Source organism: Mustela nigripes, chromosome 13 (genome assembly GCF_022355385.1).
Source record: "Mustela nigripes isolate SB6536 chromosome 13, MUSNIG.SB6536, whole genome shotgun sequence".
In the NCBI taxonomy this organism is placed as follows: Eukaryota; Metazoa; Chordata; class Mammalia; order Carnivora; family Mustelidae; genus Mustela; species Mustela nigripes.
The window spans coordinates 53531888-53549662 of record NC_081569.1 but is presented as its reverse complement, the minus strand read 5'-3'; the positions used below and the strand labels follow the sequence as shown (position 1 = coordinate 53549662).

The following is a 17775-nucleotide window of genomic DNA, read 5'->3' as shown; positions in this document are numbered from 1 at the left end:
TCCCTTGAACAGCGCAACCAAAAAGAAAAGCCTTCAGCCTTACATTTTGCAGGGAAACAAAAACTCAAATTCTGGGAGGACCGAACTAGCACTAAAAGCCACGGCGGTGAAGGATTCATTCCACGGGTACCCAGCTTCTTTTCACATTACCTGCTTCGGTGTACTTCAATCCCACTTTTTCTTCTGTGTCTTTTGTCTTTGGGGGTGGCCAGACAGCTTGGAGTCTGCCCGGAGTCCTATCGTCCTGCTCGGTAGGGCTGTGGTCAGGCTGTTGAAAAAGCAGGTAAAGAAAAGGACACGTTATATGAAATGTGGCCACAGCGAATTAACCCCTGAAGACATGCTGCCTCTAACTCCAAAATTAATTTAAATGGCCAGTTGCATGTTGTGCTCAGTCACTATAATTGAAACATCTCCCTACAGAGTGACCCTTTTCCAGAAAGGTAAAGTGATCAGTGAGGGTGGAAAAAACAACAACAAAAACAAAACCAAACCAACCAAACAAAACCCTCAAGGCCAAGTATGAAACAAACATTAATAGATGATATTTATCATATAACTTTTTTTAAATCACCAACATCAAACTGAAGGTACAGTTATATATGCATTGTACCTACGTACATTTATAGGGATGATTATACATGTATCCCAAACTACTCCAGGGTATTTTATAATACAAAGATTAGCTCTGCGTTTTCCATAAACACCAGCTGTATGTGGGTCAGGAAATATTTCTCTAAACCCTCAACATTGCTGATCTCAATTCCTTTTTTCTCTTCTTTAAATAAATGACATGGCCTTCATATTGAAGCCATTTTTTATAGGGGCTGATTTTTACTACTTGAAGAATGCCATATTGTGTTCAATTTTCAACTACATCCTAAGAATGTTTCCAAAAGGTTTTTAAATTTTTATCGCTTCAACTGATCAACTATAAAAGGGGATGATAATTCAAGACTGAGGAAATACTAAAATTCTATTATTCTTATGAACATTTAAGATCTACTGGACAGGGGTTTGCTAGTCTTTATAGATTACCCGAATTAATCTCCTTAATAGTAACACTAGCTCACTAATGAGATGGTTACCATGGGCTAACTTCACTCACTCTTCACGACTACTGCGTAAGGTAAGGGTTATTTTCTTCATCTTGCCGGATGAGGGGATGGAGGCTCTGGGTGATTGAGGTCACCCAACCAATCAATGGTGAGTTAGAATTAAATGATTAAACCCAGTGATCAGGATGCCTTGTAACAAACATGGAACATTTTAATCATATCACAAACACATATTTCGCCAAATGGCAGACTTCAAAGTTAAAACAGAGTTGTTGCAGAGGTCTAACTAAGAGGTGAGGAAATGCAGGCTCTCGCTACAGCATCACTTCCTTGTGCTGCTTTATTTTTTTATAAGAACATCTACTATTGGGGCGCCTGGGTGGCTCAGTCAGTAAAGCATCTGCCTTCAGCTCGGGTCATGATTCCAGGGTCCTGGGATGGAGCCCCGGTTTGGGCTCCCTGCTCAGCGGGCAGCTTGCTTCTCCCTCTCCACTGCTTATGTTCTCTCTCTCAAATAAATAAATAAAATCTTAAAAAAGAAAGGAACATCTACTATTAATGCGTAAACTCAGAGTGACACTTTCCCCTTTCTGCCCACACATCGTTATGTATATCCCTCTTAGGACCCTCCAGAAAAATAAAAGAAAAACAGAATTCCCTAGTTTAACTCTATACTCCTTGCAAGGGTGATTTGATCGTAATCCCCTTTTACCTAGAAAAGATTCACTAATAACAAGTAACTGGGACTCACTTTGACAGGAAAGATGAAAAAGAAATACAGCAGCATTGCATCTTACAACAAAACCCCAAACCCAATTCTACATACGCTTTTGGACTCAGAGGGACCATCGACCGGCCTTGACCTTGATCTTTCAAACACAGCTCTTAGGGACTCTTTCTCATGCTTCATCTTGCGCTTGAGGGCTTCCAGCTCAGACGCATCAGCTGTGGTCCCCCTTTTGGGGGGACGGACAAATATGGCTTTAAAGGCCTCAAGGGCTGTCTCTGGGGGCTTTGGCTTGACCTCTCCACCCTGGGTCTGGGCTCCGCTGGGGCCGCCCTGGCTCTCCTGGGCAGCACTGCAGCCCATCTCCTCCTTCCTGGGCTGCTCAGGATCTTCTGCCTTCACTTCTACTTTGGGCATGTCAAGGACGAACAGCTGAGAGAGCTGCTCCAGGAGAGTGGGAGTGGCCTTCGGATCCGTTGTCTTCTCCCCAGCCTTCATGGTCTGAGGCCCTGCCTGCGCTAAGGACTTCTGAACCGGCTGTGTCAATTTGAGCAAAGCCAGGTCGCCATCCTTTGGTTTAATTTCAGTGATGGTCTTCCCTCCCTCACCTGTGGCCCCCTTCTTCAGCACACGAAGCCCGCTGAAAAAGGCCGGAAGCTGGAACGACTTCTCTCCGGCAACTTCTTTTTTAGACGAGGCATCCTCGGTGACACCGACACTCACGTTCTGGTCTGTCACCGTGGGGAGGACTGGGGAACTTTCTTCGGCAGGTTGTCCTTGCGTGGGGCCGCGCTCTGTCTGGAGGCCACCACTGTCAGGTTGCGGTTTGCTACTTATCTCAGGTGGAGTCCTTTGAGGCCCTTCTGCACAGAGCTCTGCATCATCCCTTTCCCCAGTGGTGCTATTTTCCCTACAATCACGTGGCTTTTCTTTAGGATCCTGAGATGGCTCAGATAAAACACTGGGGGACTGTGGGCAGCTGGCATGGCTCCCCTCTTCTGGCTGCTGGCCACCATCATCAGAGTCCGAATCGCTGGTGGTGTTCACAAGAGTCCCACGAACCAAAATGACATCGTCTCTGTTCACACTCTGAGCACTGAGGGGAAGTGGCTCTTGACCAGGAAGAGAAATCCCTGCCTCTTCTACTCCCTGACTTCCCTCTGACTCCGTTTCCACCCCTGCAGTCTTGCTATCATTTCCAAGGTCAGATGGAACCTGAGCCTCTGCCTCCGGCTGCTGCTCCGAGACCTTGCTGGGGTCACCCAGCTGAGGTAAACTGTGGAATGCCTTCAGCACTGCGCCTTCCTCGTCGGGCTTCACAGAGTCCAACTTACTTGTAAACCCAAACAAAGTTTTCATAGAGAATTTGCTCAGGATCGACTGAGCCACTTCAAGTCTGGCTTCAGGTTTTTCTGGTTCCGAGACATCATCACTGCCATTCAGAGTGTCTCCAGCGTCCTCCATGTCTAGGCAATGCCCTCCGTGCAGGTTCTGACTTTTGTCACCTTTCCCTGCTCCCTCAGTTTATCCACACCATCGGCTCTGAACTTACAGGACAGGGAGCAACAGGACCCGGCAGCCTCTCCGCCGCGGAGCAAGCACGCTTGGGCTCTTTCAGGTCACTTGCTGGGCCCTCCTTCCGGGGTGTGCGAGGATGGAACGCTCGGGGCCAGCTGTGAGAAGCCCGTGGAGCTTTCTGCCCAGACACAGCAGAGGCTGCACACCTTACTACACACGACCTGGGGAGGCTGCTCCTCTGGGACTTCCGTATTTATTTCCGCGGACAAAAGGGTTTTTGTCGTAGGGAAACTCAGCCTGCCCCCAGTCATCCCAGCCCAGGACTTCACTGTGAGCTCCGCCCCAGAGCCTCCCTGTAGCTTTCAACTTCCTCATTGGTGAGCAAGGGAGGCTCCAGAACGTGCTGAGCCGGCAAGCAGATCCTGACAGCCCTTGACCCCCCCCCCCCCCCCCCCCCCCTCGCCCAGCAGCCCAAGAAATTCAAAAGTGAATCAGCAGAAATTGACAGAAACGCTTTTGAGAAGCTCCCTCTTGCCATCTAAATTTTGGTCGGAAGCCTGTGCTTCATCCAGGCCAAAAAACCTAGAAGCACACAAGGATCAACCGTCACTTACAAAACCCAAAGCAAAGAAATGCAAGTAAAGGAATAGATGATCTCAAAATGCCCAGAACTCCCAAAAGCAGTAAATTACTGCTCTTGAAGGTTTTGTTTTTGTTTTTGTTTTTGTTTTATTGCTTTCTTCCGTTTCCCTGCAGGTTTCATCTGGAATGCAGATTTCAGTTGTTAGGGCTGGGGGTGGGGAGTGGGTGACCAACAGGACTGGTTTCAGATTACTGCTGTTTTAGCTCAGCCCATCTGTCTCACTGTTCTACAAACAGGTACTTAGGCAAGCACGCCCACCACGCCCAGTGTCCACCCGCCTTAGGCGGGCAGAGTAAACAGCCCCAGCCCGCCCGAATGATTACCCTCCACACACTCTGTGCCAACCTCAGGCTTCTGCTTAGCAGCTCCAACTTCCTGGTTTCCTTAGGAATCCTGGTGTCCGAAGGGCACCCCTCTCTGCTTCAAGGATCCAACCAAGCGAAACCTGGCATGCTACAAGGTAACAACACACAACCTGCCTAGTTAGGCAAAGCGATTCAACCAAGATCCCCAAGGAGCCACATTCCCCTAAAGGGCAAAACATCTGAAACGTCTCGGTCAGTCAAGTTTCTATCACAGTCCCAATTTGCCTAAAACAAGAACAGGACGGACGAAATCACCACCAAACATCAGCTCAAGGTAGTTTCCAACACTCTGTATGCTGAGAACACAGCAACCAAGGACGTGGAAAAATTGCGGCTGTTTCCTAGCAGCATAGCTAGCTGCCTCTTGGGACAGCTTCCTGTCTTACCTTAAGGTCTCAGTGTTTTTCAAATCTGGTCCAGCCAGCAGGCATTTAGCAAGCACCTGCGATGGCCAAGTTCCTGCGCTGGATCAGGACAGTCAAACTGGCTGAAAACTAATCATCGGGTCTCTGACCAAAGTTGCAAGAAAACTGAGCCCAGGTGTTAAACACAAACAGCAATTTATTCTGCAAAATAAAAGCTGTAGCCATAAGCAAAACAACACTGTTAGGGGATGTACATCAAGGGAGCAGCTGTGAATAGCACACTGAAGACCTGAATCATGTTACCCCGAAAGCATTAAGACTGGGAAATTCTGATTGCAACACATTTCTAGCAATGCCTTCAAAAGGAAGCCTCACACACAGAAGAGTACGTATTAGAATATCCCACCAACCCCTCTGGGAAAGTTAAGATGTAACTTCTGGGTCCCTGATTTGGCCTTGAGTCCAAATGGAGACTTTCCCACTTGTTCCTGATGCTAGTAGGTTTGGGATGACTCATGCCAGCACACTTAATCAAAAGGCCACCATGACACACAGAAAATTTATCAGCACCATTTACGTCTTAGAACAGCTTCCTGCCCAGAGGAAATGCCCATCGATAAAAATCAGACTTCTGCTTCTTCAAGACGGAGGAGAAAAGGAATCCCCACACCACATCATAAGATCTGTCTTCTTAAGAACTACACAGACCATCTAACACAGGAGTGCGGGGAGAGACATGACACCTCTTTTGTGTTGTCCTTTTTAACTGAAAGGCTCCATTTTCTCGGACCTCACTAATTACTGATTTCCAGAATAAGTTTCTGAGATGCCTTGTGTACTAGTCCCAGAAAAGACACAGGAGTCTGTGCAAGGATTCTGTGACACAGTAAGAGGCTCTCCCCATACAATTCTCCTCCATTTATGAAGCATAATTCTATGACAAAGATGTATTCATCCAACCACTGCTTTTAAGCACCAACTGTGCACGAGGCTCTGGGGATATACAGACGAAGGAAACTACAGCTCTCTACGTTCGTGAAACATGAAGTTTAATGGGGGAAATCCGCCAAGAAAAAGGTGACACTTTGTTCTTACACTGTAAGTCCTTCACACTCTCAACTCAGTCTGACTCACAAGAGGTGGACCTAAAACAACTCGGAATGAAAGCAAGCAGTGACCTCTAAATAGGATAAGAAAGAAAGAGCAGCATGGTCATTCAAACACGTCTTCGACGACAGCCTCTCTCGCGCTATGAGAAACGCTACTATTGCTGGTCATTGAAGGAACTGAAAAACGTTGGCCTATAATGTTCAAATAAGAAGACTGCGATTTTTTTAAACCATTTTACTTTATTTTGCATCATGAGAAGTGTACTCTTTAATCCCCATCCACTGTATCCCCCATCCTCTTACCCACCTCCCCAGTAGTTCATTCTCTATAGTTAAGAGGCTGTTATTTGGTTTATTTTGTCTGTCTGTGTCTCTCTTTCCTTTGTTGAATCGTTTTGTTTCTTAAATTCCATATGAGTGAAATCATACGGTATTTGTCTTATTTTGTTTAGCATTATACTCTCTAGCTCTATCCGTGTTGTTGCAAATGGCAGGATTTCATGCTTTTCTACGGCTGAGAAATACTGTTATATATAACAGAATATTTATGTTTATATGTTAGGCCACATATATGTGGTATATATATCACAAATATATATTTTATAGATAAATATCTTTACCACATATATATATGGTTTAATTATATATATAATTACATATAGTATAGATATGTATCTATATATAGGTATATTATTATACATAGTAATTATATATATGATTAATGGATAATATATATATATTTATAAGTGAATATAAATATATATACACACCACTTCTTTATCCATTAACCTATCAGTGGACACTAGGGCTGCTTTCATATTTTGGCTACTGTAAATAATGCTGTGATAAACAAAGGAATGCCTGTATCCCTTTGAGTTAGTGTTTTTGTATTTGGGAAGGAATACCCTGTAGTGCAATTCTTAGATTATAAGGCAGTTCTATTTTTGACTTTTGGGGGAACCTCCATACTGTTTTCTACAATGGTTACACCAATTTGCATGCCCACCAACAGTGCATGAGGACTTCTTTTCTCCACATCCTCACCAACACTTCTTGTTTCTTGTGTTGTTGATGTTAGCCATTCTGATGAATGTGTGAGGTGATATCTCATTGTACTTTTGATTTGCATTTCCTGGCTGATGAATGATGTTGAGCTTCTTTTTGTGTGTCCATTGGCCATCTGTATGTTTCCTTTGGAGAAATGCCTGTTCATGTATTCTGCCCATTTTTAATCAGATTATTTGGTTTTCTTGGGTGTTGAGTTGTAGCCACGCTTTATATGCTTTGGATATCAACCCTTTATTGGATATGTAATTTGCAAGTATCTCCTCCCATTCAGTAGGTTGTCTCTTAGTTCTGTTGTTTCTTTCACTGTGCAGATGCATTTTATTTTGACATAGTCCCAATAGTTTATTTTTGCTTTTATTTCCCTTGCCTCAGGAGACATATCTAGAAATATACTCTTACAGCTAACATCAGAGACATTATTGCCTGTGCTCTCTTCCAGAATTTTTAAGAAGCCTACCAATGTGATCTTAGTTGATTGGTTTTGAAAAATGAATCTATTTAATGCTTTAACATTTTCAGGGGGAAAAATAATCACTTCTTCTGGACATCATTTATCTCAGTGTCTTATTCTGCGATGCATATTTTTTAAATGCCTACTACACAAAACCAGTACCAGCCAAGACTTTTTCCTTTACAATCTCCCCTGAATCTCCTTTGTTTTGTACTGGTCAGTGGCAGGTCACCCCAAGATAGGCCACTGTGGCATGAAGGTTATTTTGTGTTGAAGGCAATTGAGACCTTGCAGGCTCAAGAGAAACTTTTGCTCCTCTCTTAACTACACACAGAAGAATCTAAATTGGAGGTCTTCCTCAGAATAATGGTTATTCCCAGAGATAAATTTTATCTGAGTGACCATCTGTATGGCAGGACAAACATCTAGTTACCAAACATCTGCTCTTGTTGCCCTGTGAATTGCCTTCCTTCCCTTCGGAGTCCCAGACCCCATCCTCTTTCTCCTTAGTTTAGGGCAACATATATACCTCATTTTGCCTATCTTTGGAATTAAATCTTTCTGGCTTCCCTGTATGCACAAAATTCAATTTGATTTTCTCCTAATCTGTCTCCTGTCCATCTGATTCTTAGTCTAGCTAGAAGGGACAGGAAACTCATGCTCCTTGACAGTTCTAACCTCAAGAGCCTTAAGCCCTATAGTAGCTATACATATGCAAGAGGCCAGATAAAGTGGCCCAACTTAGCTAAGTTAAAATAAGTAGCATTTGACCCTTGTGATGCTCTTTGTAACTATTTGTTAAAAACAATAGGTACCGATTGTTAAAGCTCAGGATATCGGATATTGATTATAAATATATACACTTTATTCATTAACCGATTTGTTATAAACAATCAGGGGCACCAGGGCAGCTCAGTCAGTTAAGCATCTGCCTTTGGCTCTGGTCATGATCTCAGGGTCCTGGGATCAAGTCCCACATTGGGTTCCCTGGTTAGCAGGGAGTGTGCTTCTCCCTCTGTCTGCTGCTCCCCCTTGCTCATGCTCACTCTCGCTCAAATAAACAAATAAAATCTTAAAAAAAAAAAAAAAGAAGAAGAAGAAGAAAGAAAACCATTGGTACCCAGCTACTTGAAAACTGGACACATTTTTGTGTGGAGAATTTACTAGCAGTGAGTTCTCCATGTTTCTCCCATCTCACCATCCTCTCAGACTGAGGCAAAAGGCAACTGTTCTTCATGATAATAAGAACATCAGTCCAACAAACTGACACCTGGTGAAATAAGCCTGCAAGAGTGATTGCAACGAAAAAGCCCTGTTGCCCGAGAACCATCAGTAAAACCCAGCTTCTTGACTCTCATAAGATTAGAGGAATCACCATTAACAAGTCTTGTTTAAGTCAATTTGCAGAAATTGGACATGGCCTAAAAGAAAAACCTCCTAAACTCCTCCCAACTTCTACTCTTTGCAGCCCTCCCCCATATCATTCTGTTTAGATAATTCCTCCCCCAAGTCTCATAAAACCCCAAAAAGGCCAGGGAAAAGTAAAGCAAGTAAGGTTAATTTCAGTGTCAGACAACCCAATATTAGTAATCAACTACTTCAACATTCTTGTTTTAAAAATAAAGCCGTTTGGGGGCACCTGGGTGGCTCAGTTGGTTAAGTGACTGCCTTTGGCTCAGGTCATGATCCTGGAGTCTCAAGATCGAGTCCCTCATCGGGCTCCCTGCTTGGCAGGGAGTCTGCTTCTCCCTCTGACCTTCCCCCTTCTCATGCTCTCTCTCTCATTCTCTCTCTGTCTCATTCTCTCTCTCTCTCTCAAATAAATAAATAAAATATTAAAAAAAAATGAAGCCATTTGAAGTCAAGTAAAGCCAAAGAACTGGTATGAGTTCACACTACTTAAGTGCAGCAGCAGCATAGGAAACAAGGTACCCTAACCCCTATTCCCCTCCCCCCTCCCTATTGCCCCTGGCCTGTGAGCTTACCTTCTTCCCCAACAGCACCCTCCTTATGTTTGTTCTCCACATCTCCGAAATGGAGTCATGAGACCAAATAAAAGACAAATCCAGAGACCTCCTGAAGCTCCCCTTTCTGTTTCGGGTTTGTAACATCTTCCCTCCCTTCATGGTGGAGCTCCTCCCTGCGCACTAACACATCACTTGCAACAGCCCCTCTAAGTCAGCCTAGGAGAAGCTGGCAACTGCTCTTACTAACTGTTCTTAAAAAACAACAACAGCCACAGGCTGCACCTGCCCCGCATTGACAGGCTGCAAGGGCAGGTGTCAGTGATTAAGGCTTTTTTTCCACCGAGCAGTCCTAGTGTAAAATGTTTCTAAGACTGGTTCCATGGAGCAGCATCAAATCTTCACGGGAAATGGGCTGGCTGTTGATAACAAACTAAAAGACTGTGAAAGTTAAAAAGGAGAGACCGGGGCCTCCTTGTGAGGATGGAAGCAAGTAAGACAGCAGTGTGTCTGTGGTCTTTCAGTAATCAGGAATGCTTGGGCAGTGCGTACTGTTAAGATCCTGGCTGTGGGTCTTGCGCTCACATCCTACTCTGCTTCTTCAAGAAGCTTGACTTTGGGCAAGCAGTCTCTGCTTCGCCTTCCTCACCAGAATCCTGGGAATAAGAAGAGTACCTACTTCTTGGATTGTTAAGAGCATTAAGTGAGCATTAAGTGAGCTACATATAGTAGGCACTATATGGGTATGATACACTTTCTTAGCAAAGAACAACCTTCTTAGAACCATCAACTAGCATCTAAGATTTTTTTTTTTTAATGTTACCAGTATGAAAAAAGTATTTACTGATGATCTGATGGGCCAAGCAGGAAACCACCCCTCTCAACTCCTTCCACATACGCACTTGGGCAGAGGAGCCCTTTGGTTTGAACGGGATTATTTGTTATAGAGAGGCCTACTGAATATAAGACCTAACCATGCTGCAGCTGTGCCAAGAATGAACACAGCATCAAAGGAAATCCTTTAAAGGGATCCCTTTGCAGATGCCTGGGTGGCTCAGTTATTAAGCCTCTGCCTTCAGCTCAGGATCCCAGGGTCCTGGGATTGAGCCGCGCATTGGGTTCCCTGCTTGGTGGGAGCCTGCTTCTCCCTCTCTCTTTCTCCCTGCTGTGTTCCCTCTTTCCCTGTCTCTGTCAAATAAATAAATAATCTTAAAAAAAACAAAAAAAAAGAATCCCTTTGGATGTCTTTGGGCCACGACTCTTTGGATTGTTTTGTCCATCTGCATCACCTAAAGGGAGTAATTACTCTAAAATTCTCTCAGATGGCTAGTGTAGGAGACAAAGTTCATTGTGTTATTTATAACTTTTCCTGTACTCCAAGATGATCTTTTTTTAGATTTTCTTTCTTTCTTTCTTTCTTTATTTGTGAGAGACCATGAGAACACCAATATGCACATTCAGTTTGTGGGAGGGGCAGAGGGAGAGAATCCCTAGCAGACTCCCCACTGCGCATAGAGCCCAACCTGGGACCCAATATCTCACAATCCTAAGGTCATGCATGACCTAAGCTGAAACCAAGTCTGACGCTTAATGGCGTGAGCCACTCAGGTGCCCCTCCAAGATGATTTTTTTAAATAAAGTTTTTATTTGTTTATGTGACAGAGAGTGAGACAGCAAGAGAGGAAATATAAGCAGAGGGACAGGGAGAAGCAGGCTTCCTGCCAATCAGAGAGCCCAATGTGGGCCTCCATTCTATGACCCTGGGATCATGACCTGAGCCGAAGGCAGACGCTCAGTGACTGAGCCCCTGAAGCACCCCTCCAAGATGAGTTTTAAACCAACTCAATCATTTCAGGAAAAAAAAAAAAAATCCATGAACACTTGGATTTTCTCAATAAAATCCTTTTCTTAGGGCAGCTTGGGTGGCTCAGTCAGTTAAGTGTCTCTCTGCCTTCGGCTCAGGTCATGATCCCAGGATCCCAGATTGAGTCCCACATCAGGCTCCTTGCTCATTGGGGAGCCTGCTTCTCTCTCTCCCTCTCCCAGCTTGGGCTCTGTCTCTCTCTCTCTGACACATAACTAACTAAATAACCAAATAAATTAATAAACAAACACATAAATAAATAAGTAAATAAATAAGAAAATCCTTTTCTCAAGAGTCTACTGACACATGGGGCTGCTGAAACTCAGGGTGTGTATCCTTAGTGCTGTGACTTTCCCCGCTGTGGGAAAGGGGTGTTCCCAGATAGTGGCTGGCCTGGAAAGTGCCCAGGTCAGCAACAGCAGAGCACTGACCATTTTCTTGTTCTGATTTTAGGCCAACACATCAGGCATCAAAGGTGTTAGTTCATTTAAAATTTCCTTACTCTTACAAATACAAAAACCAAGCCTGAAAATAGTTATTACATTAGTGGTTAGGGTCTTAGGATCAAATATTTCAGAGATTAATTCTATCAAACAGTACCCAAGGTTCTCTGGAAATGGACTAAATGTCCATGGCAAAATAAAATAATGTAAGGGCAACAAGGAAAGGCTGAGACTCAGTTGTTAAGCTGGAGGGGAGTGGGGGTAGAAAAGGAGCATTCTTTAAGGTTCAGAATGTCTTAGAACATGTTTCTAAAGGTCTTTGGGCTTTCCTAAAATAAATAGTATTTATGCTCCACATGGACAATCACTCCAGAAAGCATGGAGTCCATAACAAAAGCATTTCATTCTGGTTTAAGTTTTAGATGAAGATCTGGAATCTAATAAACCATAGATTCCTCTTGCTGCCTCTACTCTCCTTCCCGAAGAGTAAAACCAGATAGCCATTGGCTGTACGATAACTGCGTATCTTCTTTCTTTCCTTCCTTAATTTCGTTTAGGTAAAAGTTATCTTGAGACTATCAGTTCAAACACCAAAGGTCCAGGTATTATTTTAAAGTACATATGTTTTTTATACTTAAAAAGAGACAATTGAAAAATTAGGGAAGGTATGGATTTACCTAAAACAAAATGGAGGTAGGTGAGAAGAGCATGCCTGAGGGAAGAAGGGGGAGAGAATGAGCCTTTTGTAAGGAGTCACTCTTGTCCCAAGTGGGCACCACGCTAGCTTTTTGTTTGTTTGTTTGTTTGTTTGTTTTTAAGATTTTATTTTATTATTTATTTGACAGAGAGAGGCAGAGAGGCAGGTGGGGGGCAGGGGAGATGGAGGAAGCCGGCTCCACGCCAAGCAGAGAGCCCGATGCAGGGCTGGATCCCAGGACCCTGGGACCATGATCTGAGCCGAAGGCAGAGGCTTTAACCCACTGAGCCACCCAGGCACCCCCACGCTAAGTTTTTTTTAATAGGAGTTTTCTCTTGCCTTCCCTAACCCCCCCATAACTCTATGAAAAGCCATCAATTACCCCATTTTGTAGATGAATGCTGCTCAGTGCCAGTTTCCTCAGTGATGGAAATGATCTCTATCTGTGTCTCCAATACAGTTGAAACTAGCTACGGGTGGCCTCTGCACACTTAAACTGTGGCTCATGTGACTGAGAGACTAATTTTTTTTTTTTTTTTTTTTTTTAATTTGAGAGAGAGAGAGAGAGCATGAGCAGGGGGAAGAGTAGAGGGAGAAGTAAACTCCCTGCTGAGCAAGGAGCCTGAAGCTGGCTGGATCCCAGGACCCTGGGGTCGCGACCTGAGCCACAGGTAGATGCTTAACTGACTGAGCCACCTAGACGCCCTGAGAAAGTAAATATTAAATTTTATTTAACTTTAATTAATAGCCACATATGTGGAGGCACCTGGTAGGCTCAGTCAGTACAGCATGAGTCTTGACCTCGGGGTTGTGAGTTCGAGCTCCATGTCAAGTGTAGACATTACTTAAAAATAAAACCTTTGAAAATAAATAAAATCCTAAAAAGAAAATAGCCACATACGGCTAGTGACTGTACCGGGTACTGCTATAGATGTTAATACTGAGGTTCAAAGAAATTAGCCCAGTTCTATGATTACACAACCAATGAATGGCCAGGATTTGAACTAAACCACTCTGATTCTAAATGTTCATTCTTTTCATTACCATAAAGTCAAATGAAGATGGTATTTTGTAACAGTTCTCCCTCACATTGCAAAACACATCACTTCATTACTGGAACCAAATGGCTACTGAAGCTAGAAGAAATTTGCTGAGGAGAGAAAGGAAACAAAAATTAAGAGCCCAGATTTGATCAGCAATGATTCCGTTAAGTTAATACTCACAATTTAGTTAGGTTAAGAGAAAAATATGGAAACAAATGTAAATGCATTAAAATTACAAAGGAGAAAGGTAGGCATTGTCACAGCTCTGATCTTATTCTTTTTTTTTCTTTTTAAGATTTATTTATTTATTTATTTATTTGACAGACAAAGGTTACAAGTAGGCAGAGAGGCAGGCAGAGAGAGAGAGAGAGGAGGAAGCAGGCTCCCTGCTGAGCAGAGAGCCCGATTCGGGGCTCGATCCCAGGATCCTGGGATCATGACCTGACCCCAAGGCAGAGGCTTTAACCCATTGAGCCACCCAGGCACCCCTCTGATCTTCTTCTTGAACACAGTTAGAGGGAGGGCAAAGAGGGGTGCCTGGGTGGCTCAGTGGGTTAAGCCTCTGCCTTCTGTTCAGATCATGATCTCAGGGTCCTGGGATGGAGCCCCAGGTCAGGCTCCCTGCTCAGCAGTGAGTTGGCTTCTTTCTCTCTCTGCCTCCCTCTCTGCCTACGTGTGATCTCTCTCTCTGTCAAATAAATATATAAAACCTTTAAAGAAGGGGGGGGCAAAGAGAGGAGCAGGCAAGAGCTATGGTTTTGAAATGGGACATATTTAGCTTTAAAATGAAATATTACTTATTGGTCACATACTAGCTGTGTCACTTAGGCAAGTTCCTTAACTTCCGTGAACCAGTACACACATTTGTAAAACAGAGAAAATAATACTTAACTCATAGGACTGTTCTAAGAATTAAATGTGCTGATTTTCTTTCTTTCTTTTCTTTTTTCTTTTTTTTAAAGATTTTATTTATTTATTTGACAGAGAGAGAGAGATCACAAGTAGGCAGAGAGGCAGGCAGAGAGGGAGGGGGAAGCAGGCTCCCTGCTGGGCAGAGAGCTAGATGTGGGGCTCGATCCCAGGGCCCTGAGATCATGACCCGAGCTGAAGGCAGAGACTTAACTCACTGAGCCACCCAGGTGCCCCAAATGTGCTAATTTTCTTAACCCAGTGCTTCCTTGAGCACCAAAGACACTTAATAAATAGGGGCTCATCATAGAGTGAGGTTAGTGGTAGAGATCAGTGGGTAAGAGAATCACATTTGCATAGTTTTGAAATATATTCAATATTGCCTCCACTTTGTACATCACTTTAATTTGGGATTTAAACAAAAGTATATATAGCACTACTGTCTCAACACTTTAAAAAGTATCATGAAATATTCTAAAGGAATGTTTTATCAGTTCTTAGAATCAAGGTCATTTACTTTCTATAGGTGGAGAGGGAAGTTTTATGATATAGGTTATTACAGGACATTTATGGAATAGCTGCAATTCTTAAAGCAATTTAGAAATAGTGATAATAATAAATCAACATGGCTTAATTGAAGTCTATAAAAATCTAAAGACAAGAGAAAAATAACTAGGCCATTCAGCCAGAAAATCATGTTAACGCTCCCTCAACATTCTCTAGCCAAAGACTATGGCATTTAAAATTCTAAATAGGTCATACGGGATTGTCTTTTTAACCACGAATGTCCATGTATATCCTGGAGAGATAAGGAAAATACTTTCCTGAAATACACACACAGAACACAGATGATACATGTAGAATCCAAAAACCAATGTTTAAAGAGACCATGTGACGTTCCCAGAAACACTCAGTCCAAGGAGCATATACAGAGCTGTGGTTTTTAAGGCAGAAAAGGCAGGCTGAGAAAGTGAAATTTGTTCAAAGGGGGCAAAAAGCAATGATCTGAATTTTAGGGAAACCAAATAAAATACTTCAGCAGCCATATACCAATGCATTTAAATAAAATTCCTGGGCAAATTTCTCAATATTTTCATAAAACTCAGTTCTATTCTATGTTCTCACAGGCTTTAAAAGCATAATACATGGCTGGGGTGCCTGGGTGGCTCAGTGGGTTAAAGCCTCTGCCTTCGGCTCAGGTCATGATCCCGGGGTCCTGGGATCGAGTCCTGCATCGGGCTCTCCGTTCGGCGGGGAGCCTGCTTCCTCCTCTTTCTCTGCCTGCCTCTCTGCTTACTTGTGACCTCTGTCTGTCAAATAAATAAATAAATAAAATCTTTAAATAAATCAATAAAAGCATAATACATGGGCGCCAGAATGGCTCAGTTGGTTAAGCATCTGCCTTTGGCTCAGGTCATGATTCCAGAGTCCTAGATGGAGCTCAAAGTCAGTCACCCTGCTCAGTGGGGTAGCTGCTTCTCCCTTGGCCCCTTCCCCTGGCTCATACACTCTCTCTCAAATAAATAAAACCCTTTAAAAAAGCATAATGCAAAGTTTTCTCTGTATACTCTCAAGAGTCCAAATTTTATATGCACAGCTATTACAGCGCATGTCAGAAGAGACAAAAAGGAAATAAAGACACTGTTATCAAGATCAAAGAAAAGCCAATTTCACAATTCCATTAACCATTAACGTGGTTCAATGGGAAAGCCAAGTTCTTCTCATTTTATAAAGAAATGCGAGAGGTTACTAGATTTGTCATTATCTTGTACATACAGAGGACAGGAGAATGTCAAGGGAGGTATGGGAAATGGCACAAGAAATGAACTTGATGACTGACAGTAAGGAGGAGTTCTATTTAAATATGATAACCTTCCACACCAACTTCAAAATTAGAACTAATCTGAGAGATAAACTGGTTAAACTTCACGGGGCTTAGGAGTGAAATCAGATAACCCTTTTTTCAGCGGCTTTATCATGATTTAAAGTGATACGGCATTTGTAAGAAAAAGGCAATTTTCCAATTCAATCCATAATTCGTCACTTTTACCTCTTCTCTTTACCTGGATCACTTTTTTTTTAATCATTTATCCTACAGCTAACAGGCACATGTTCTCTGTCTTGCTCTTTCTCTGTGTTTCTTACTCTTTCTCTCTTTCACACACACATACGTACTCACATTTAAAAATAAACATACTCCTCAGGAAAGAAACTACCCTGATATATGCAAATAGAGGCCCACTGTCATGGAGATGCTAGTGATTTGGGTGAGTCAACATGTTGCTTTTAGCTTTAAGTGGTAGGCTCTCACTGGCTCCCCAGAAAACAAGACAAGGATGTGTGACCTTTTTCTGGGACTACAAAGGCACACTGCATTCTCTGTTGTTGAATTTAAATTATGTTTTGGAGTCTGCCATTTAGGAGTGAGGTGGAGGGAATGGCATCATCTCAGGTTCCTCTCAGCACTTCCCCTTTAATTCTAGAGACCAAGGTGTTAAAGGCCAAGGCATCTGGTCTTCCCTGTTAGCAGCTGCAGAATCTTCACTAGATTGAGTTCTGTGGGGTGGTTTTGGCTGTGGTTCTAGCTTTGAACGCTGAGCCTCATTCTCATTCCTTCTCACTGATTATGGGAGCTAACGTAGAGCCATTAAATGACTTTCTTTGTTTCTTAAGTTAAAAACAAAACAGAACACAAACAAAGAAGCAGCCAAAGTAGTGGAGAAGTAGAGGAGTTTAATTTTTAAGCACTTAGGTCTTGGGTCAGGCAGATCTGAGTTCCAATCCTTTCCCCTGACTCGGCTGAACCTCTCTCCTTATTGTACACTGTTATTATACTTCAAAGGATGGTACCTGCCATTTCAGAGGTGATCAATCCATGGAAGTTGTGTTATGGTTTAGATACTTAAGGTGAAGTATGGCCTTGGTAATTATCTCTTTCCATTCTTAAGATGCTTCCACTCTTAAGATGCTTGGAGCTGATACGGGGTCCTCTCCAGCTAATGAAGCCAACTCAGTAGGGAGAATTCCAGACCACACAGGTGAGGAGGTGATTGAGACGATCCTTGGAGACTCAAATCACTAAGAAGAGTTTAGTTTGTATTTTCTTTCACAGATTTTATTTATTTATTTATTTGACACACAGAGAGAGAGCACAAGCAGGGGGCAGAGGCAGAGGAAAAGGAGAAGCAGGCTCCCTGCTGAGCAGAGAGCCCAATGCAGGGCTGGATGCCAGGACCCCAGCATCATGACCTGAGTGGAAGGCAGATGCTTAACCCACTGAGCCACCCAGGCATCCCCAGTTTGTATTTTCAAAGTGAGTGTGCAAAATCCTACTCTCAGAATTCGTGCAACCAAGATATGACCCTGATGACTGCTTACTCTTTTTTTTTTTTTTCCATATCTCTTTTTCAATCTCAGGCCACACTTCTTTTTTTTTTTTTTTTTTTTAAGATTTTATTTATTTATTTGACAGACAGAGATCACAAGTAGGCAGAGAGGCAGGCAGAGAGAGAGAGGAGGAAGCAGGCTCCCCGCTGAGCAGAGAGCCCGAT

At 43.1% G+C, this 17775-nt stretch overlaps 1 protein-coding gene across 3 annotated transcripts in view; it reads right to left on the bottom strand.

Annotated features, from left to right (window-relative positions):
• FMN1 (formin 1) overlaps positions 1 to 17775 on the bottom strand; it is a 402553-nt gene that overhangs the window by 267216 nt on the left and 117562 nt on the right. The window contains exons 1-2 of one of the 3 annotated variants that reach the window (XM_059372453.1): positions 1885 to 3587; positions 151 to 268 (exon numbers count right to left, since the gene is read on the bottom strand). In XM_059372453.1, the coding sequence (XP_059228436.1) occupies positions 151 to 268; positions 1885 to 3249 (1483 nt within the window). In that variant the 5' untranslated portion in view covers positions 3250 to 3587. Of the gene's footprint in view, positions 1 to 150; positions 269 to 1884; positions 3588 to 17775 lie in introns of those variants that run through there. The other 2 variants (XM_059372454.1, XM_059372455.1) reach the window with 2 other exon arrangements.